We start from the raw sequence: 23421 nt of genomic DNA on the forward strand, positions 1-23421 counted from the left end.
CTGTGTAGAAATTCACTGAGGTCAACAGCCATACATAGAGGGGCCAGACCGCCCCGCCAGCAGAAAGGCAGTGCTGGGGTGGCTAGAGCGTGCAACCCGCACCCAGACATGTCCGCTCATGCACATGGCCACCTCTGCTTTCCCGGAAACTTTCCCAGGCCTGCTGCTGCCTCTTGGCCCAGAGATCAGATGGGAAGAGATTAGCCTCCAGGGCAGACAAGGCCCAGGAAGGAAGGGAACTCAGGGTATCGCCCAGTTGGAAAGCAGGTTTTCCTCCTCCTCCCAGACCTGTTCTCTGATCCTGATAAACACCTCTGCCACCTCCTGCTCGCGCCTCTTGAGAGAACCTACTCTCTGTTGAAGCAGAGCTTGGAGAAGCTCTTTGAGAGGGATCATGTTGAGGCAGCCACAATATGGAAGGATTTGCAGGCATTCACAGTTGTATACTTGGTAAACTACGGTGAGTGCTAATCTTGAGGCCTTTTTCTTAGGACACTGGAAATGCACTTGGGGCTTTATTTCCCTCTGGTGTGTTGAGATGACATGCTGAGGTGTTCTTTGCGCTCCTCAGGTACTTAGGATGTTGACCCAGCTGTACTCTTGGGTACAGCACTGTCTTAGCTTTCTCGAGAGTAGAGATTCCCAGTCTGATTTCTGCCTAGACTAAGAGGTTAAGAAAAATCACAAAATATTTAAATTCTAGACTTTCATGGAGTCTTAGATTGGAAGAAAACAAATTTGGACTCCCCTTCATTGCATGAAACTGTTCTCTACATACTACTGGGTTTCGGTGTGTCCTAGCAGCCTTTCACCCGTGCTGGGACAATTTCAGAGATCGGGATCACAGCTGCTCTATTCTTGCATTGACAGACAACTCTATGGTCTTCCCTTCCTTAAGGTAAAATTTAGTCTTCATTACCCCTCCACAATCACAAAGAGGAACTTGGATGACTCTTGAAATAAGTGCTGTTAGTTGGTATGTATGCCTGAAGTCTTCTCCCTACTAGTCTGTAAATTCTCCAGCTCTTGCAACTTTTCCTGCTGAAGAAGAAGGGCGAAGAAACATCAGAATCCTCTGCCTCTCCAAGCCTATCCAAAGCTAATCTCATGGTTTGGGTCCTTGGCCCTTTCCCTCCCTCCCTTTTCAGGAACTTGGCTCCATTCCCCTTCTCTCTCTCTCTCTCTCTCTGTATCTCCAGGGTTTCCTTTAGCCGCAGACTACAAATCTGCCCCTCCTACCCTCTAGTCAGTGCTGCTTACATGGGGATCGATCCCAGGATCCCAAGATCATGACCTGAGTCGAAGACAGACGCTTAACCGACTGAGCCACCCAGGCGCCCCAGTCATACTGCTTCTTAAGAAGTTCAACACTGCCAGTTTTTCCTCCAGTCTTGGAACAGATCACTTTCACCAGATGAAGTCATCTGCTTGGTTTTAGGGGCCATCTAGTATGAAAAATATGTTTCTTTAAACACCAGCATCACACTCACCATAGTCTATTCGAATTCATGTGTTACTCATGAGTGTGGTACAGATCCATTGAAATGTCTCAAAGCACAGCTCTGATCCTATTATTTCTGTGCTCAGAAACCTTTAGTGGCTCTCCATTGCCTATCAGAAGTCCCATTTCTTTAGCTTGTCACTCAAAACTGTCCACGATCTGGCTTGAACTCACTTACCTAATCCAGGTTCCACTCCAAAATGGAACACCTGCCATTCTCGACACATGCCTGGCACATTCCGGCTTCCATCCGTACTTTCTCCCACAGTGGTCCCCCTGTCTGGGGTACGTTTTGCTGTACTCAGCCATTCTTCAGAGATCAACTCAGGGGCTGCCTGTTCAAAGATTCCTTCACAGTTCTCCTCCAATTCAGCCCAGCCCAAATCCCATTTCCTCCTCTGAACTGCAGTAGATCTTTATTTGTATTGCTTTCATGGTAAGTTTCATTTTCTATCTAGAACTGTCGTCTTCTTTATGTTTTATGAGACTATAAACACCTTAGGGGCAGGGTTAGGGCTTGAGTCTCCTTTATATTTTTATATTCACCACCATCTGCATCTTAAAGCACACACTCAGTTCTCAATAGGTGTTTTGTAAATGATTTTTAAAGATTTAATTTTTAAATTCTTATTTTTAAAGATTGACTTATTTGAGGCGCCTGGGTGGCTCAGATGGTTAAGCGTCTGCCTTCAGCTCGGGTCATGATCCCCGGGGTCCTGGGATCGAGCCCCACGTCGGGCTCCTGGCTCAGCGGGGAGCCTGCTTCTCCCTCTCCCTCTGCCTCTCTCCCTGCTCATGTTCTCTCTCTCTCTCTCTGTATCTCTGTGTCTCAAATGAATAAATAAAAAAAAATTTTTAAAAAATTGACTTACTTGAGAGATAGCGAGAGCATGAGAGCGCCACACATGGGTGAGAGGGGTGTCAGAGTGGGGGGGGAGCAGAGGGAGAGAGAGAATCTCCAGCAGATTCCCTGTTGGTGTGGAACCTGACTTGGAGCTCCATCCCATGACCCCAAGACCACAAATTGAGCCGAAATCAAGTCAGACGCTCAACTGACTGAGCCACCCAGGCTCCCCTAAAGATTTTATTTTTAAGTAATCTCTACACCCAACGTGGGGCTCAAACTCACAACCCCGAGATCAAGAGTTGCATGCTTCACCAACTGAGTCAGCCAGGTGCCCCAGTTCTCAGTAGGTTTTAATGAGTAAATAAGAAAAATAGATGTGGCTTCCTAACCCCTCCCCATGCAGCAGAGTTTCTCCCAATGTGCTCCAGTCTGGCTGTCCCCCAGAACTTTGGACCCAGGGCTCCCCCAAAGCAGCAAACTCTTCTTTGTCCCAGTAGTACCTCCATCAGGCAATGAATGAACACACCAGGAAGGCAGCTGGGCAAGAAGATAAGTGCAAATGGTCAAGCTCTTTGCTCCTTCTTAAAGAGCAAAACAGGGGAGCGCCTGGGTGGCTCAGTTGTTGGGTGTCTGCCTTCGGCTCAGGTCATGATCCCAGGGTCCTGGGATCAAGCCCTGTATCGGCCTCCCTGCTCAGCCAGAAGCCTGCTTCTCCCTCTCCCACTCCCCCTGCTTGTGTTCCCTCTCTCCCTGTCTCTCTCTGTCAAATAAATAAATAAATAAAATCTTTAAAAAAAAAGTAAAGAGCAAAATAAACATCCTATTTGATTAAAAAAAAAAAGACCTTGAAAATTAACAATACAATGGCTTTTTCATAGAAGGTTCTAGGAAATGCCAAGTCCGTCACTGGGGATGGAGACATTTTGTTCCCATTGTATAGCTGAAGAGACTGATGAGGCCTCCTAAGCAATGCTGCAGACCTGTTCTAAGGATCAGAATATTTTTCAGTGTATTTCAAGTTCAGTGGGACTTTAAGCTTTATGGAGAGAAAATCCCTCCCCTCCCACCTCCCTAGACAGGGATGCTTTTACCCCAAGGAAACTCAAAGCTGAGGGGAGTTCTGATTCCAGGAGTCCACTGGGTAGAACAGTCCGTTGAATCTTTTCTGATTCATACTCCAAACCCCAGAAATATAAACCCAGCTCTGCTCAGATAAGCAGTAAGATTTTTAAGGAAGGTATGGGGGTTGAGGAGGATGGGAAATGTAATACTTAAAAGGATGGTCTGGGGTTGGGGAGGATGGGAGATTGAAGCCTATTTTATATCTTTCAAGGGATGGGGCATCTTCATCTTTATTATGGACGTGCAGAAAATGTAATCTGCCTCAGCGACAGAGAGGGAGTTTGACTGAATTTACACCCTCGCTGTTGACTTTAGACCGTTCAGGGAAAATGACCGCCCCACACTCTTGTAAAATCTTAATGTACCATGGGAAGTGCACAGCGCTGCCTGATGTACAGCGTTCAGATTGGTCTTGACCTTATTAAATCATGGAAAGTGGCTTCTAGGAGGAATTAAAAAAATTTTTTTTCTGCACAATTACTCAGGTGGCTTTTCCTGTTTCTTCTCTTCCTCCTGGACTTGGGTCCTGTAATTACTATCGCAGAGAGCTGGAAGGATGCCTGCTCTCCCGGCACGGTCCCCTCTGCTCGGCCTCCTCCCTTCCCCCCTACCCTTTCTCTTTCTGGCCCCGCCTCCTCCGCGCACCGCGCAGCTAGACAGCTGTGTTCAATCAGAAACCACTTAAAACTCCAGACGATTCAGAAGGGAAACTTCGGCGTGAAGTGCCGCCCCGCTCCGGCTCTCTCTAGCTCTCTCTCTCCCTCCCCGGAGCCTGAGGCGCGGGTCTCCCTCGCCCCGCCGCCCTGGTTTCTTCGGGAGCTCGCCGAAGCCGTCTGGGGTGCCGGATCCTGCTGGGAGGTGGCCTGCAGCCGGGTAGTGGGCAGCGGCGAGGCCCCGTAGGAGCGGCGAGGCGGCGCCCAGGGTGGCAGTGCCCCGGGACCGGGCGGTGGGCGCGCGCGGGCGGGTCCCCGCGCCGGCTCGGCCGCTGCAGCAGCTGCGAGCGCGCCACGCCACCGAGCCTCCTGCGGCAATGGCTCGTCGGTGAAACGCGAGCCGGCTCTGTGCCTTCCAGGAGAGCTTGCATCCTTCCTTGGGGCTTCCCCACGGTCTTGGGTGAAAATGGCTGTCTAGACTAAAATGTGCCAGAAGGGACCAAGCGGTGGATCTCGAGCCTGGTAAGCCCAAGTCAGAAGCTCCGAGACCCGGAGAAGGAGGAGCTCCGCTCTGAAAAGTGCAGTCATGAATTCTGGAGTTGCCATGAAATACGGAAACGACTCCTCGGCCGAGCTGAGTGAGGTAAGGAACAGCTGAGGTCGGGAGCTCTGGCTTCTTAGGCATTTGCTTTTCGACAACGCTCCCAGTCTCCCCCAGCCCTACACCCAACCCCCCTCGTGCTCCCAGGCTGGAGGCAGCGCAATTAAAGATTAATAGATTTTTTTGGATCTTGTTTTAACTTGTAGTGTTACTCAGGAAATGACCTGAACTGGCTTTTGATATTTCAGTCTGAGACGAGGGGTTTAAAAAAAAAACGAGCTCTCACCAGGGCGTCAAGGCGTTCTGCTCTCCGCGAATCTGGGTCCCCCGTCCCTTCCCGCCCCGGTTCCCCTAGTTTATGTTCAACATTCCTTTTCGTAGCAGTCGGAGATCCCAAGCTGAGCCGCACCCGATGGTAACTAATTTGGTGGGGCTGGGGACCTCAGTGGATTATGGAGTCTGCCACTTGGCTCCCACGTGCGATGCGTTTGGTTAAGTTCGGGCACGGTGGTCTCTCGTCGGCGGAGAGGAATGACCCGCGCTGGGGAGGGAAGTGGGGAGGAAGCACATCAAAGCCGCTTAGAACTTTATTTCCTGCCCGGGACTGGGCTCCTGAGTCTTTGAGGCAAGCGCATTTGCAATTCCTGGCTCTCACAGTAACATATCCACTTGAGTGTTGGAGACTAGCTTTGAAATTAAAGCTACATCAAACGGTATGCAAATATGTGAGCGGTAAGATGCCCAAAGCCACCTTTTTTGATGACTTTAGGGATGCCTCGGGCACATCCCCCCTCCCCCGCCCCCCCCCCCCCCCGGGCTTTGAATACCTGAAAAGTGGCGATGGGAAAGCTACGAAACTGGATGTTCGAAAGACAGGAGGGAGTCTCTGTGACCCGTGTCTACAGCAGGAGGCTTGGTGGCTGTGGGTTTTCCTCCTAGCACCATCACTGAGCTATTTTGGGGGGCAAAAGTAGAATAAATAGTCTGTGCTTCTTGAGTATGGCTGAAGAGAGGAAAGGGGAAGAAAAGGAGACCAGCGTAAAAACAGCCGGAAGGCAGATAGAGGTGATGTCAGATTACCAACCGTGAAGGGAAAATGAAAGGCTGGAGCCCTCGCTTAGGGGGGAGAGGGTTGGAGATGGGGATGAGAGGGGGGTGTGGAGAGGGGGAAACCCGAGTAGGTCCGCGGCTGGTATCCAGCAGGGAATGCAGTCGGCCCTGCCTGGTGCCCTGTGTTCTGCCGCTGCACTGTCCCTGCCCCGGGTTTGGAGTAGCCTTGTGAGGTGTTGGTGAATGAGGTAGAGGCATTTCCTAATCCCAGTGGCTTCCCCTGTGATGTAGAAGCTGGGGAGATGCTAAGAGGGGGAGAGCGTAACTTGAAAACAGGAGGTTAGGGGAAGAGGCAGGAAGACCTAAGTGATTTTTTGCCAATTTTACAAGCAGGGAGAGATTCCACATCTAAAATAGGACCTAGGACCCCGCTCCATGGCTCACCCTATTGAAGGAGAAGCCTGTGACTTACCTTGTAAGGTCACTTAAAAATCCAACACTTAAAGGTGTTTATCTTGCAGAGAGTCTTCCCCTGGTCCTTCATGTTGTTTATTTCTTTGTGGCAGCTGTAACTCCCCATCACCTGAAGTGTGTTGTTTCGGTTGCCTTTGTTTTAAAAATGAAGCCCAGGTTTGGGATGAAGGGGGCTAGAATGCTGACTAGGGAGAGGAGGTCTGGCCTGACTCCATGGTATTGGCGCAGTCAGCGAGTGCGTTAGACGAACCCAGAGTATCCATGAAACTCAGGTGGGAGGGTCTTTGCCTGGTTGTGTCCACTCCTTGTGTACTCTTTAGAAAACGTGTGGCCGAAGCAAAGAGTGGAGGGTGCTCCGTGGCCCCTGCATTAGTTGGAGCCATACTATTTGAGCATTATGGGACATAGTTTTGTCCCTGGGGAAGTAAGTTTCTGGCCAATCATATCCTTTACCAAATTTTCTTTCCTTGTTCTGTGTCTGCTCATCATTTCTTATCTTCTTTTTGGCCTTCTTTCTAGATTTGGTGATTTAGTCCACCCTCTGTCCCCCCCAGTCCCAGTTTCCCTGCAGGTCGGGTAGTTGCAGTAGACTGTAGGGTAGTTATTTTTAGTTTTTGGGCGTATTTTCAATTGGGATACATGTAAGAGAATTTGTAAGGCAAGGGGGTGTGTGTGGTTCATACTTGTGGACCCTAAATCTCAGGTCAGTTGATCATGGGCAACAGTTGTAGGACTGACCTTTTCCATAATATCCACAGATCTGAATACAATTCGTTTGCATTTCTCACAACAGGTCTTTGGGGTACAGGAGAGTTTCTTGTCACAGTAATTTTTCTCTTAAACACTGGTTTTGCTTTAACATCTTGGGGGGGCAAAGTTGACATTCTTTTTTGATGGTTGGTTTCTCCTCCTTACCTGAAAGCAGAGCTAATAAAACCCCTACAGGGGCCCCTTTAGTGCCATATCTCTTACTGCCCAAGAGCCTCAACACGGTCTGGAGGTCACCGTGGGGTCAGATTCAGCCTGTTGTTCACCAGGCGTTTCAAGGGGCAGGAAAAACCGTGAAAGGGCTCAGTGTCATCCTGGGTGTCAGAAACAAGGGGCCTCTCTCCTTGGCTTGGACTTGCGAGCTGACCCCTTCTAGAGGGTCCCTCCAGCCACAGGAATCATGGACTGTTTGGCAGTAATGTTGGCACTGACTCCATAACCTCCTCAACAACGGGGAGTGATTTGAATCCGTTTCTGGTTGTAATCTGCTGGTCCAACTGCTGAGGGCAGCCAGCCTTGGTCAGCTGCTGAGGTGCTGACCTCTGCTTACAAATCTCCGGGAATGCTTGCATGGGAGAGAGAGAGAGAGAGAGAGAGAGAGAGAGAGATTTGGGCGTGAGGGATGCATGATTAGGAGATCTAGAGCTGGAGCTGGGCCTTGGGCGTGAGGTGTTTTGCATGTGTGAGAACTTTAAGATAGAAAAACAGGAAATTCGTGAATGTGTCCCTTCTGTGTCTTTAGTTGGAACAATAGCTATTTAAGATCCTGTGAGATGATTCTAGGAGATGGTAAAATTGCCTCTACCTATGGGCATTCAAAACCTTTTTGTTGATCCATGACCACAAATGGATTATATCAAGTCTGAACACTTTAACGAGAGCAAACTAATCCTTAGCATTAACCATGGTAATGCAAAAGGAAAATCTGAGAAACATGAATTGGCTAGTCTCTTTTCTTGGCTATTAGCTGTCCCTATCAGAGAATCAAAGGATGTTTTTCTTTTTCTAATGTGAGGTTAAGGAAGGACTCCAACACCAGCCAAATCAAAAGTCTTCAGAAAATCAAGTACAGGGTGCCTGGGTGGCTTAGTCCATTAAGCGTCTGCCTTCTGCTCAGGTCACGATCCCAGGGTCCTGGGATCGAGCCCTACATCGGGCTCCCTGCTCCGTGGAGAGTCTCCTTCTCCCTCTCCCCCGCACCCCTACCCTAGCTCGTGCTCTCTCTCACTTGCTCTCTAATAAAATCTTTTAATAAAAACAAAAAACAAAAAACGAGTACTTTCAGCAGCACTACATTAAATTCTCCCAAACCTTGTCGAGGGAAGGCTCTATATTCCTCTTCCTCATTGCCGGTGGCTTTTGGTTAGCGCTTCATTCTCTTTGTCTTGCTAAAACTTGTGGGACCAGTATGTAGTTTTAACCTTGCTTCACTATCACAATCACATCTCTTAGTTCTTAGAATCATTCAGATTTGGGGAGAAAGATCTCTTAAGGCACAGCATTATCAAGGTATGACTTGAATTCACTAATCTTTACAGAAGAGCTGTCCACTGACTGGATCTGCTTGTCTGGTGGACAGCTACCTATGTATGCATCAAAATAAAAATTTCTCTTTTAAGACTTCTTTCCTGGTGATCATTAAAACCTCTGGGGATAAAAAAAAAATATTCTTAAGGATAATTTCTCTGAAGCAATCAACTTAGATTTTTTGCCTTTTAAACATTAAACAATGAACAGGTAACATTCTCCTGTTGCTATTTACTCTGAAACCTTAGTTGCCCCTGGAAATCCTACTTCCCTTACTCTTTCCTTATCTCTTTATTGAAAGCTGCTTTCGTGAGGTGATTCCGTTTCGGAACATAGGCTATAGCACCAGTAGCTTGTTGGGTAGCTCTGGAAACCCCACATCTTCACTGACACTCCAAGCAGATTTGTGTAGAAGGTTCTCTGCATGGATGGTCCTGTGTGGCCATCTCACAGATATATGCAGGGCTCATCATCAAGTGACAAAATAGCAGAGTTGGAAGGGCCTGTGAGCTCACCTAGTATTCCCACACCCCTTCATGCTTCTTTATACTCCTTTGTTTTTGTAGAATCAACTTCATTCTGATGAGTTGTTTGAAGTCTGTCTCAGCCGTAGACCATCAGCACCAGAGGGGCAGTGTGAAGACCTGTCACAGATTCTGGCACATCATAGGTGTTCTACAAATGTTTGGAGAATTAACACCTTGCCTCTTCTCTCCCTTTCCCTTTTGACACACAGGATTTGAGGAACTGCTTTAAGTGCTTCGTCTGAAGCCTTTTTTTTTTTTTTTTTTTGGTTGGGACCGTCTGTGGCTGTGTGACAAGCTGCCTCCAAATTTAGAGGCTTGAAGAAATCTTAGTTGTGCATGATTTTGCAATTTGGGGCAGAGCTCAGGGGGGAAGACTTGTGTCTATGACTGGAGCGAGAAGATCCACTTCTGATGGCTTCATCACGTGGCTGGCAAAGCGGTCCTGGCCCGTGGACTGGGAGATCACCTCTCTTCTCTTCTGCCTGGGCCTGTCTCTGTGCCTGCTTGGGTCTCCTCGCAACATGGCAGCTGGGTTCCAAGAGGGGGAGAGGGGCCAGCTGGCAGTTCTTTTAAATGTAGGATTGAAACGGGCCCAGAGTCACGTGGATGCCTCTGTGGGTCAGAAACCACTCTATGCTTAGCCCAGATTGAAGGTGGTGAAGAAATAGATCCCACCTCTCCAAGGGGGATAGAACAAAGACTTTACAACCATTTTTAATCTACTCCAGAGGCCACAAAACGACAGAGCCTTGTCTGAAACCCTGGTCTCTTAATTCTCGGTGCCTGGTAATAGTTTTGTTGTTTTGTGTCTTAGCTGTTAATTCGGTGGTTTTCCCGGGTATCGACCTGCGTCATTATCAAAAACCCTACGAGAGACATCTTGTTATGCCCATAATACAGGTGTGGAGATTGAGGCGTAATGAGGTGAAAACTGACTGAGGTTCTACAGACTATTAGTGGTGGAGTCAGGATTTGAGCCCATGTAGTCTTTCTCCCAGGCCCACCATCTGTACCTGGCTTCCTTTCGTCAGTTTCTCTCCCTGTTCTCAGCTTTTGGTCACATGTTCCTAGGAGGGAGTATTCTATATAAGAGGCCTGTTGAACTTGATTTGGATTGGAATCTATGCAATACCCAGATAAACATTTTTGATAAAAATGAAATGGATATGATTAAAGAGCTCTGGTACCCGCCATCACCTTCAAGTGGCTGAGGAATTCTAGGCATGGGTTTTCCAGAGCCCTAAAAGCAGATCTGTCAATAAGGAATAGGGTGACCCTCATCCAGGAGAGCCCTGCCTTCCGCCCTTGGTCACTGGTGGGGAGATGGGTCCCACTGCCCGTGTGCTCAGAGGCACCTGAGGGATTAGCGCTACCACGTTTGAGGTGTCCGATGAGAAGACTTCCTTCATCACAAGAATCAGCGTTCTCCCAGCCCTGCAGGTGGGGCTCTAGGCTCCCACCGCAGTGGCCTAAATCCCTGCGGGGCTGCAGAGGGCCGAGGTTGGTGAAGAAAGCCAGGGAACCCAGTGCAGTTGGCGGCCGGGGCTGCATGGCAAGGCAGCTGCTGGTGGTCAGGGCCCGAGGAAGCCCGAGCGGAATGTGGCAGTGAGGCCATGAATCCCACCCAGCTGGCCAGGGGGAAGGAGCTCAAGTGTGGCTGGAGCCAGGTGGTAGCCAAAGTACCAAGAAAAAGAACTACATTACGAGAGGAAGAGGTTAGTCACAGACCAGCCAGGTGGTCGGGGCTGAGGTGGCTGCAGACGTGAAAGCCAAGAAAGAACCTTGATTCTGGGGCCAGGCTTTGTCTAACGGGAAAGTTGTAAAACGAATTCTGAGACTTCTTCATATTAAGGAAGTGCTTACAGGACTGTGGCTACCAGATTTGAGGTGCCAGAGCTTTGAGGGAGTGGGGGCACCCATCTAGGAGAGGCAATGTGATGGCAGGACTCAGGAAGTGAACTCAAGGGTGCCGGAAGCTGATGTGCCCAACGTAAGCCACGGGCAACGCGTCCTCCAAAATGAGACGGGAACTGGAATATAGAAACTGCATTTGTGGCAAAATTAAGATGTTGATGAACAAAGGCTTCAGATTTAGGTTTTGATCCAAGGAATCAAATTTCAGAAAACCAAGATTGCATTTTAAGTAATCTCTCGGTTCTGGGAAAGAGGTTTGTATTGGCAGGATTGCAGAATCGGACAAGCCAAAAAAAAAAAAAAAAAAGACTTTGAAAGCTGATAATAGTTAGGGTGTGCATTTTTACATCAGCGAGGGGATGTCAGGGCAGAGATAAATTATATGCAATTATTTTCTCATCCCTCCTGCCCCCCCACTACTCCCGAATTCCTAACATTGGTATCTTTCACTCTTGAAAGAAACGAGGAGAGAATAACCTGGATCACACAGATAAACAGAAGTTCAATTTATAGAGTAAATATTTACTGGGACCATAGAGCTATTCTCTTTCTAGCAAGTGTCCTCTTTTTCTTGCTGAACAGAAATAGCCAAAATTAGTCCATAGGGGAAAGATGACACCTTTTGAGAGGTTTGCATGACCATAAGGAGTGACTGAAGTTGTAAAGCGCTTTATAAATGCAAATCTTTTAAGGTATTTCTTAAGCTCAGCAAAGACGTTAAACCAAATCAAGTCTAAGAAAAACAAAAATCCTGAATTAGCAGCTGTTGATTCTACATGCCATATAAGAAGCTCTAGGTTAGGGTTTGTTAACTTCGTAAATAAGCAATAAAAACCTGGTGGGCTGGGAAAATTGGGTGCCAAAAGCTACTTGACGGTTTGACAGGTGGGATATTTTGAGGCAGATCCCTTGTCATGATGGGACATACGGGGCCAGAGATGGAAATTCATCTAAAGCCAAAGGCTGTAGCGTTTGATTACCTGAGAACAGGAAGTATCATGAAACCTCAGTGTGTGTGCATGCATGTCAGTTAATGATTCCAGCTGGATTTGTAAAAAAATATTGAAGCAGTTGTCAAGGGACGAATGCCAACATGGAAGGAGATTGCCTGGCAATTAGAAAAGCAGGGGAGTCCTCTGGTTGGTTGCTTGGTGAGAGTGGGAGTAATTGCTTGTCCCTGTTTCCTATGGGCTGTGTGGACTTGTCCACAGAATACGTGGCACGCTTGCAACGACTTCGTGCTTTGTCTGGGCCCCTCCCGGCCTCCCACGTTGGTTGTTCCTTCCCTCACCTGTGTTCAGAACACTTATTATAATCATCCACAGCCTCCATGGGAGACCAAGAGCTCTTTGCAGGCAGGGACAGAGGAAAACCCATCCGTATCACCAGTAGTTCCTTGTTTGGACTGAACTGCACATTATAGTGTGATGTGTTGGATTGACCACTTCCATTATTTTGGTTGAGGGACACATTTGAGGGAATGTAATTTGGTCATTATTACCATAACTTACTCTCTATTCCCCATTTGTTTGTTCGTTCAACAAATACTGTGTGCCTTCCACATGCTAGGTGCTGTTCTTAGGCGTGGGGATACAGAAACAAAACTGATAATCCTTGTTCTGATGGATCCTCCATTCTAAAGGGAGGCAGGCCATACACATGACAGATGTATGTCCAAGTGGTGATACGTGCTGAAAAGAGAAAATACACAGGGAATGAAGGAGGGAGGATGCTCTTAGAGTGATGAGGGAAGACCTGTCTATGGGAAACTTTGGATTGAGACCAGAATGAAATGAGGGATAGAACCATGCAAAGATGGGAGATGATCATTTCAGGCAGAGGGAAGAGCAAAGGTGGAGGTCAGATACGCATGGTGTGTTTAAGCAAGGAGGTAATGTGGGAGTGAAACAAGCCAGGGGAGAGTGGAAGGAAATGATGTCGAGACAAATAGTTCTGGCTAAATTACCTATATCTCCTAGGCTGTGGAAAAGAATCTGGATTTCTCTGGAGTGTTTTGATATTCCTGAACTGATTTTTTACATAGATATATGTACACATATATACATATACATTATATATATATGTATATATACACACATGTATATATACACACATATAATTTTTTAAAAAGATTTTATTTGAGATACAGAGAAAGCAAGAGAGAGCATGAGCATGAGTGGGGGTGGGCAGAGGGAGAGGGAAAAGCAGACTCCCTGCTGAGCAGGGAGCCTGGTGTGGGGCTCCATCCAGGACCCTGAGATCACAACCTGAGCCCAAGGCAGACGCTTAATTAACCGACTGAGTCACCAGGCACCCCTATATAATAAATTTTAAATAAAGTAATTAAATTTTGGGGCACCTGGGTGGCTCAGTCAAGCCTCCAACTCTTGATTTTGGCTCAGGTCATGATCTCAGGGTTATGAGATTGAGCCCTGAGTCGGGCTCCAAGCTGGGCATGGAGCCTGCTTTGGATTCTCTCTCTCCCTCTCCCTCTCTCCCTACTCATGCGTGAGTGCGCGGACACATGCGTTCTCTCTAAAATAATAAAATATTAAAAAAAAGAATCGTTTAAAGAACTGAGTGCCACAGACGTTGGCCATGAATGATTTGAAAACTGCCTTCCTTTGATGGATGGTTCAGTGTTGAGGGATGCTGATGATGTAGAATATAGGTGGGTTCTGAATTAGGAAAACTGGGCTCTTAGACCAATTTCCTGGTCACTTGGACCAATTTCCTTCAACTATTTAGAATCATTGACTTTATTGTTATGAAACTTCGTTTATGGATTTATAACAAACGTAGCTCTAAGGAGTCTGGAATGCTAACACTTGTTTTCCTACTGAAAAGTTATTTGGTAGTCAGGTTATAACCAGAAAATTGTCTGGTGAGCTTGGAATTGGACAAAGGAGATGCTTCCATTGGGTGGTACCGTTAAGCCATTCTTTGATATGAGGCTTCTCTTATCCAAACCATTTGCATAACTGATGAGGAAACTGAGGTCTGAATAAGGCTGGCTAGGGGTAGAGGGGAAGTGCAGCATGTGTCCGAGTTTTCTTCCTTTGTGAGACTGATTTTTCCACTGTGCGTATATATATCGTATTTTGTCTGTCCATTTATTCATCAGTGCACCCTTGGGTGGCTTCTACCTTTTGGCTGTGGATAATGCTGCTACGAACATGTGTGTGCAATCATCTGAGCCCCTGTTTTCACGTTTTTTAGGTATACACCCAGAAGTGGAATTGCTAGACCATATGGTAATTTTGTGTTTAAATTTTTGAGGACTTGCCTTCATGGTTTCCATAGTGGCTGTTAGACTTTACATCACCCCACCAGCAGGGCGCAAAGTTCTAGTTCCTCCTCATCCTTGCCAACACTTGGTCTTTTCGATGTTGCTTTGCTTTTTACATCCTAGCCATCCTCGTGGGTGTGAGGTGGTATCTCATCCTGGGTTCTGTTTGCATTTTCTTAACGATTCCTAAATGTTGAGGGTCTTCTCCTGTGCTTATCGGCCATCGCTGTCTTTGGAGACATGCCTGTTGGAGCCCTTGCCCATTTTTTAATTGAGCTGTTTGGGATTTTGTTGTTGTTGTGCTGTAGGAGTTCTTCCTCTAGTTGGGATCTCCATTCCCTATCCCCTTTCTCCTTTGTACGGGTCTCGTTCTCTCTGTGGCTGGGGCTTTGCAGGCGCTTCTTGGTATTTCCAGATGGAATGACAGCATAAAACGAGGCAGGAGAATAAAGCGCTTCCCCGTGGAAAACAAACAGGCTCTGCCCAGGCCAGGAGGCTCCTTCCTCCACGGTGTCCAGGAAGAAGTAACTTTCGGGCGCATTGTGGGGCCAGCTCGCACTTCACGGGCTGATGACCCGCAGCTTTTCCTATGGACAAGCTAGACACGCTCCAGCGACGTTAGGCCCGTACCAGAGCTACGAGTTTTCTGTTCATGGCATTTGAAGAGTTACTTTGCTCCATGACATGCTGGGATTTCACGGTATTGAAAGAGGAGTTTTAGGGGAGAGGGTTTTAGCAAGAGGGGCCTGTGGAGAGTAGCCAAGAAGTCTGAGGCTGGCCTGTTAGATTAGATAACTGTTACTTTATTTCTTGGTGCTGTGAATCTAATCCTGGTTAAACCAAAATCTAATTTATTTTCATGCTTGATCGGGAGCCCTTTTGATTAAATGTTTGGATGAGCGTAAGCATCATATAGGAGTGCTAGTGCTGTGGGAATGACCTAGTCCAAGGACTGCTGTGCCCGGACTGATGATTAAGAGACTGTTAATAGTGAGTAGGGGGGAAATAGGTGAGTTGGACCCTGAGACAGGAGGAATTTTTACTTCCAGCTTAGAAGGGTAGATTTAAACTCAAATATGGGACCCCCTCTTTTTAGGATGCCTTGATGTACATGGGGGGCAGAAAGCAGTATGCCTTCTGCTATGACTGAAAGTGACTTCCAAGACTGGTTTCTCATTTGGGGCTTCTGAGTTGCTTATGAAAATGCTGTCTGGACACACAAGTGATTACTGCCAAAGAAAGTGTCCGATGCTGAGAAAGCTGCCTTCAGACCCTTTAATTCTCAAAGTGTGAAAGATGGGGCTTCTCTCTTACTCTCTTACATTAAAGTGTCCCCAGCCTACAATGATGACATAGAGGGGTTGGAGGAATATGTCGAATGAGGAGGAAAGGCTCTGGTGTTTTGGCCACCTTCTCTACTAACTTCTTACTGGGTCAGGTTACTTGATTGATCACCTCAGCTGTCTGTGTGTAAAACTATAGTGTGGTAAAGTTGTGCGCTCTGAAATCCTGCCACTTCCTAGCTAGGTGGTCTGGGGACAGTTGCTTTTCTGGGCTACACATTCCCTGTTATAAAATGGTGATGTTATAAGAGTATCATCCAGCTTAGACGAATGTTGTGAGGGCCAGTGAAATAATCCGTGTAGTGCTTATCGAAGTGTCTGGTAGATGCTATTGGGTAGTTCTTGCTGCTGCAACAGTGACCCAGCTACTACGTTGTTTTGCTACCACAGTGCTGGTGCCAAGTAGAACAGAAGCACTTTATAAACAGAATGTTAGGAGCTGTGGTTGTAAGCACTGAAATAATGTAAAAGAAATTCTTAAGTGTAGATAAATAAGTCATGAAGAAAATATCCAGGAATCCTGAGACTTGTACAGCCTCCTGATGGTTTTCTTCTCTGGACCTTAATGCCAAAAACTCACTATGAGGGAAACTGTTCTTCCCAAATATTGGCAAGTCTTTGAAAAGCAAGGTGGCTCATTTCTTTTTTTGGATTCATGGAGCCAGAATGTTAATGAGCTCACAAATGGCAGGCAACACTAATTGCTTTTTAAATGTTACTCTTTTGGTTTATTATCTTTGTTAATTTTGTTTTAATTTTGTCTGGGCTATCGTGTCTTCAGTCCCTCGTGTGCCCGGGAACTGCCCGTAGGAGAACCGCACCGGGTAATGGTGGGACGTGGGAGAGGGGAGGCTGTCAGGCCACCACCCCATGCCCAGAACGAGGATGAGAAACAGACCGTGTTCATGTATTGTGTAACTACGCATTTCACGAAGATAAGGCTTTATCAGTGATGCATGCTTTGTGAATTCCCTTACAAGTTTTGATCTGTTAGCTGCGGGGAGATAGAGCTTTGCTTGGGTTAGCCATGGAGGATGGGAGGAAGCACGTCTGCGGGAGGTGAGGGAGGAGCCTTGGTCCGTGGGTTTGGGAGCGCCGGAGCCTGCCCCACAGGTAGTGGGGGCCGCTCTGGTAGGCTTGTGGCTGGCTTCTTCATTTGAAAGAAGGTTGTCGGGTGGTTTTGTCTGTTTGTTTTTAAGTGTCTTGATTGAGGTTTTGTCTACTGGTCCGAAAGGAGGAAATGGTAGAATAATCTCTCTCCTGTTTTGAAGTTGTTAGGTTTGGTCCTTTGCTGAAGAGTGTATACCTGAGGGCAAGAGGAAGGAGATGGACAGGAGTCGTAGACCTAAGTGAGCCTGAGGCTCTAAGTCTCACTTGGTGGTGGTGGAGTTTTGGACGCCTTGAACGTCCACCTCTGTAGACACCGGTGGTGATGTTACCCAATCCGGGGCTGAAACTCGTCTCCGGCTAAGCTGTTGCCTCCCAAGTCAGTGTCTGACGATGGGAACATCCAACTGGGTAAGCAGGGGCACAGGTCTTGTGTAATACGAAATGTCCTGCTCCTTCCTCCTGCCCTTGCAAACGAAATCGCACTCGAGTCCCTCTTCCTGCAATGCTCTTCCTTCCGTGCGGACGGACAGCAGCTCATCTTCGACCCTACAACATGTCACCTTCTTCAGGAGGCCTTTCTCACCTTCCTGTCAGTGCTTGCTAAGTACCCGGTGCAGTCTGGCAGCACGGCTCATTCCACTGACTTTCCCCAGCTCTCTAGCATACGGTGTATTTCGTATTCCTCTGTCTCAGAAGCTTACCTGGCGGAGGGTGGCCTGTGGCCAGAAAAAGGCTTTTTTCTCAGAGCACATTCTTGCAGTGTGGCTGACAAGATACATGACAGTTAATAATCATGAAAAGCAGTTTTTAAAAAAAAAAAAGGCGGGGGCACCTGGGTGGCTAGTCGGTTAAGCATCTGCCTTCAGCTCAGGTCATGATCCCAGGGTCCTGGGATCGAGTCCCGTGTTGGGCTCCCTGCTCCGCAAGGGAGTCTGCTTCTCCCTCTGCCCCTCCTCCCACTCATTCTCTCAGTCTCTCTCTCTCTCAAATAAATAAATAAAATGTTTAAAAAAAAAAAAAACCAAGCCAAAAACTAAGCGGTAGAAAAAATACACAAAGGGCAGCTACTTATATACGAGCTAGTGGTGTAAGCCCCACGATCCACGCTCAGATTCCCTGTCCCTGCAGATGGATCCTGGCTATACCTCCCTTCCATCCTGTCCTGAAGGCCAACACTGGGCTTGCCTTCAGGGGCCCACCCAGTACGACTGGGGCTGGAGAGATGTGCTTCCGTCTGTGTCTCAGAGTATCAGAACCTGGCTCGGTGTTCTCTCTTAGGATGAGAGATCAGAGTGGAGGCTGACTGGAGGTAGGTTCCAGGCCTGGGGTGGTAGGAGTAGCTCCAGGAGTTAGATTGTGTTATTGTATTAGAAATGATAAACGTGGAGGATGACAATACTAAGGTTTTGTTGAAATACTTCAAGTGAAGCAATTACGTCTGTTCCATCTTGCAAGTATTTTTCCCTTTATGCGTATCGAAGTCTAAATCTGTGCTTCCTAAAATATGCAGGGGGGAAATTGGAGGGGGGAGACGAACCATGAAAGACTATGGGCTCTGAGAAACAAACTGAGGGTTCTAGAGAGGAGGGGGGTGGGGGGATGGGTTAGCCTGGTGATGGGTATTGAAGAGGGCACGGGGGTGCCTGGGTGGCTCAGTCGTTAAGTGTCTGCCTTCGGCTCAGGTCATGATCCCGGGGTCCTGGGATTGAGCCCCACATCGGGCTCCCTGCTCAGCAGGAAGCCTGCTTCTCCCTCTCCCACTGCCCCTGCTTGTGTTCCCTCTCTCGCTGTGTCTCTCTCTCTGTCAAATAAATAAAACCTTTAAAAAAAAAAAAAAGTGCACATATTGAATGGAGCACTGGGTGTTATACGCAAACAATGAATCATGGAACACTACATCAAAAACTAATGATGTAATGTATGGTGATTAACATAACATAATAAAATTTTAAAAAGATAGTAAAAAAAATAAAATATGCCACTTTCAGTACAAGAAAACTTACATTCAAAAGCATCCCAGTAGAAATTACTGTTGTCCATTGATACTGAGATTAACCTAAAGTAAAATTGTAGAACTCAAAAGAATGGTTACCCTAATGCCTCTAACCTTATCAAGGTTTTTTTCCAAATTAGAAATGAGTATGTGGTATTTAAGGATGAGGATGTGGAGGATCATTCCATATATAATTGTGCCCACATGCAAAAAGACATCCTTTCTTATAAAGGTAGGGAAGTCCCTGCAGTTAAGCATCTGTATTCATTTGCAAGTGACAGAAATATGTTAATTGCTTTTCTTGGGTGAATGATTCTTAATCTGGTGGGAAGGATAAAGATTTCAATTCATTTCACTAATTTTAAAAATACCTGTATTCATAGGTTACTATATGGAGCTAATAAGGCATTCCAGTGAGGTCTGGGTTACTGGGCGGATTTCATTGAACATGTGGCATTGCAGTATTCCTCACTGGTAGAATGAAGTCTTCATCAAAGCAATCAGCAGATGATCCTCTGGGTGACCCTGAGTGCCCTGAACCACTGGTGCTGATGTGGGTCGGATGGGAAGATGGACGTGTATTATGCCTTGAAATGATGAGGCTGAGGCGGTATCTTATAAAGATACACAGCACAGCAGTTGGAAATGGGAAGTTAGTATGATCAGTTATGCAGAAAGTTCTGAGGTTTATGATAAGAAATTTACCTTTTCATTGTTCTTCTGTCAAAGGGCCCAGGTGAAGACTGATGACGTTTTCTCACCTTTATTTCACCAAGTAAATTGAGGAAAAAATTTCCGTTGCTATCTATCTATCTATCTATCTATCTATCTATCTATCTATTTATCTATCTAATCTATCTATCTCTCTGCCCAACATGGGGCTCAAACTCCCAAGACCACGAGTTGCATGCTGTACTGACTGAGCCAGCTAGGTGCCCCTAAATTGTTTAAAAATACTCTAACAGCAACTCTTTCTGCCCGTGGGGTCCTTCCTCTCTCTATGCTTTAATAAAACCACCTTTTTATGCACTGAAAAAAAAAATACTCTAACATATTAATAATTAATAGGAAGAGGCCAGCTTAAGAAAAAAGACGTTTGGTTGTAAATTTGTGGATAGCATAAACCAGACTATATAGTGGTAAAAATGAAGGCAGTTACATACAGTATTAAGGATTAGCCCTCAAAAGTGTGAAGCACTTTGCATGCATTTTTTATGTCCTTTCCCAGCTTAAAACTCTTCATTTCAGGGTGCCCAGCCCCTCAGCGCCTGGTGACGTCTCACCCTTACATTCTAGTCTCTAGCCGACTCAACTTTCAGTACCTGCAAGGTGCCTGTCTCTTGGCCTCAGGACTTCACATCTGCTGTTCCTACGCTATCCATATCCTCAACCCTTGCGTATCTACCTTCTGTGTGTTCCTCTCCCAGGACTTCATTTAAGTGTGTGTTCTCTTCAAAGTCTTCCCAGGTATTCCCACTCTGGTCCAGATGCTGTGCTGTCCCCCCTGCCCCGATAGCATTAGCTGTTTCTGCGTTATAGCCCTTCACACACTGCACAGGCCTGTGCACTTGGGATCTCCTACGGGAGCGACTGCTGTTGACCACGATCACTGATATCTGCATAGAGCCTAGCCCTCCACATTCCCTTTTAGAGTGAATGACCTTCACTGAAGCCTTGCCACAGCCCCGTGATAGGATAAAGGTCCTAGCTTTAGGGGCATTTGGTAGTGAGGGAATGGAAGCTCAGACAGATGAAGGGTCTTGCCCAAGGTCCTGCATCTAGTAGGTGGCTAGGCCAAGTTTAAGCTGGGGTCTGATTCCAGAAGTCCCTGCTGTGTGCACAGTGCCTACAGCCTTCTCAGACCATGTGGTCATGGCCTCTAGAATGGGCATCTGTAGGACCTGGGCTTGGTGGGTGGGTTGATAGGTTCCAGGGAAGGAGGGGTATTCAGGATTCTGAGAGGATTATGCTGATAGGTGATCTTGGAGATTTCATGGAAAATCTAATTTGTAGCAAATGATGAGACTGGACTTGGGCATGCTGAATTGGAGATGCCTGTTGGTCCTCAAAGTGGAAATGTGCAGTAGGCTGTGGGATAATAAGGCTCAAAAATTGGTCAGGATTTGGGAATCTTTGGCTTTCATGGCTATTTGCTCCCAGTGCAGAGGAGCTGATGATGTGCTCTGTTCCAGCCACTCCCTCACAGACCACATAAATAAGGAGTAGAATGAAGCCACCAGGTATTGGGTGTTTTCAAATGCAGCTCAAAGAGCTGTAGTCTCTGCCTTCTAGCATTTTATGTACGTATAATATACACATTGATGCTGATGGTTCAGAATTGGCATTTGATTGAAATAAGTTGTGTTTTTTAAGTTGTGGTTCTTTAATTTTTTAAAAGAAAAATCTGCTTAGCGCATCACACATCCTATGAGCATTTCTGCCTTTGATCATTCCTTAAAGGGCAGGGTAAGGAGTAAGGAGTAAGGGGCATGTGGGTATGATCATAAAAGTAATGCATGTACATACCAAATTTGGAAAATAAAGGCGTAAACAAAAAAGTCTTATACGGTCCAGTAACATTTTGGTATGTTCTTTTTAGTAACATTTCTTTAAATTTTAAAAATTTAAATTCTTTATATTTTCTTTTAAAACAACTTGAATTTTAATGACTAAAGTATTTTATGGTATATAAGATGGACTATTGACTATTGAATAAATACTTAGGTTTTCAGTCTTTGTTCCTATAGGTAATGTCTCAACACAGTTTTGTGTTTTCTTCTATCTTTAGGGCAGATGGAGGGAGAAGGAGAGAGACTGAGGGAGAAAATGTGTGTAAATGAAGAAACGGAGCAGGATGTTGTGCAGAGTTGGTGTCTGATGTTAAAGAAGAAAAAATAAGGGTGCCCTGGGGCCCTGGGATGGTCTTTGTAAAATAATCCCAGGACTAAAAAGATCAGTTTAAACACACACACACACACACACACACACACACACACACACACACACACACACGGGCTGTAATAAATTGGGACCATCTGTTGTTCTGTCTCAGCCTGCTTACTTAGTTTTCTGCCCTTTGCTGATTTAAGAATGCCTTTAAGATGGTGACGGAGCGCTGCCTGGGTGTCAGATGGCACCTGGGTGTCAGATGGACGGAGCGCAGAGAGGCCAACAAGGCCGGGCAGCAGGTCTGGTCTGCAGCCAGCCTGGGCTGCTGCACTGTTCCCCACGATTACCCTCTGGGGCCAGCATAACTGCCTTGACATTCTGCTCCATGGGGGTGTGGAATGGAGGTTATGGGGGGTTAGGGAGTGAACCCCGCCTGCCTTTTTTTTTTAAACCACCACATGAAGCCAATTTTAAAATGGTGTTTTTAAAGAGCATATTTCATGGGCACGTCTAATAACGTATTACTTCCTTCTTATATGTATGTTGATACTAACCTGTTTCTGCACTATCTCATGCTAACCTATGGTCGCAAAGTCTTCTGTGAACCAGTCTATGAGTAGGAAGCTTCATCCCTGGGGTCCTGTGGAGTCCTTTTTAATTACAGGGGCTGCTAAAATTTATTTTCTGGCCAAAGAGCATTACTGTTATGAATTGCTAGTGTTTCTCTGTTTTAATGGTGACTCCCTATAAATAACAAAATTATTACTTGAAAATCCCTCAAGTTGAACTACGTTGCTAAGTACTAGTCTACAGTTAGAGGCTTTATTTAATTTTTGTTTAAAGTGGGTATGACCAAAATGCTAATCTAGAGCAACATTTAACCTCCTGGTTTGGCAAACTATGTCAGGTAATTAGCTCTTGGAATCAGAGTAACTTTTTTTTTTTTTTTTCTCCAGAGTAACTATTTTTGTAGCTGAAAGGAGGAGGGCCTGCTTTGTAGCTTCAGGTTTTGTTTTTGGGGGTTTATTGTTGTTTTTCTTTTAAGGAGTTTGTTAACCCCTATGGCCTACCCTGGATGACCTGTCTGGAGGCTTCCGTTGCTAGGAAGGTCCCAGGGCTTTGCTGCTTTCAAGGAAGTGAAGGGATGGCCACAAGCTGCAAGTTGGCCTGGCTTTCCTCTGCACCCCATCCCTCCCTTCTCTGATATGTTGAAAGTCAACCTGGGAATATAGGCAGGGTGCAAGTAGGTGTCAGAGTCTGGTTTCCTGCCCAGAAATGTCATTGAATGCAAACATTTTCTCAAGCATAAGATAGAACATTCATTCAGAAGTAAGTATGAAAATAGAAAGAGCTGATCGTGGGAACTTAGATGATGAAAACCTTCATACTTGGTGATTCCGATAGCCCAGGATTAGGCCTATCAAAGGATTATAGTAGAAACTTTGACTCAATGATTGGAAATGTTTTCAGAGTGCTAGTCTGGCTTTCCTTTCATTAGCCCTCAAAGTATCTGTAGTCAAAATGAAATGATCCCAGCTTAAGACAGATGCTTCTCTATTGGTTTCCCTCTTTCCTGGGAGGAAGTTGGTTTGTTAAGAATTACCATTCTTAGCAAGGCAGAGGAAGGAACTGACCAGTTTCTAATCCTGGAATCTGATTTATGCTCAGCTGTAATTGCCACTACACATTGGAACAAGCATCCCGGCCATCCTAGGAAGTAGGTGTTGTCTGATAGCATGACTGAAGTAAGTCTCTACGTGGCAGTCATCAGTGACTTCCTGGAAGTCTCCCACCTGCTCCATATGGCTGGTGG

At 46.3% G+C, this 23421-nt stretch overlaps 1 protein-coding gene and 1 long non-coding RNA gene across 6 annotated transcripts in view; both read left to right on the forward strand.

Annotated features, from left to right (window-relative positions):
* Nucleotides 1-23421, forward strand: part of MCC (MCC regulator of Wnt signaling pathway) — a 389997-nt gene that overhangs the window by 130291 nt on the left and 236285 nt on the right. The window contains exon 1 of one of the 5 annotated variants that reach the window (XM_078066938.1): nucleotides 4130-4766. The exons of 3 other annotated variants lie outside the window; for them this stretch is intronic. In XM_078066938.1, the coding sequence (XP_077923064.1) occupies nucleotides 4710-4766 (57 nt within the window). In that variant the 5' untranslated portion in view covers nucleotides 4130-4709. Of the gene's footprint in view, nucleotides 1-4129; nucleotides 4767-23421 lie in introns of those variants that run through there. One more of the 5 variants, XM_036087353.2, reaches the window with a different exon arrangement.
* On the forward strand, nucleotides 16867-21759 carry LOC144381102 (uncharacterized). Its single transcript, XR_013445647.1, has 2 exons — nucleotides 16867-17134; nucleotides 21508-21759. It is a non-coding gene; the product is annotated as an uncharacterized LOC144381102 (long non-coding RNA).

Source organism: Halichoerus grypus, chromosome 2 (assembly GCF_964656455.1).
Source record: "Halichoerus grypus chromosome 2, mHalGry1.hap1.1, whole genome shotgun sequence".
Taxonomy (NCBI): Eukaryota; Metazoa; Chordata; class Mammalia; order Carnivora; family Phocidae; genus Halichoerus; species Halichoerus grypus.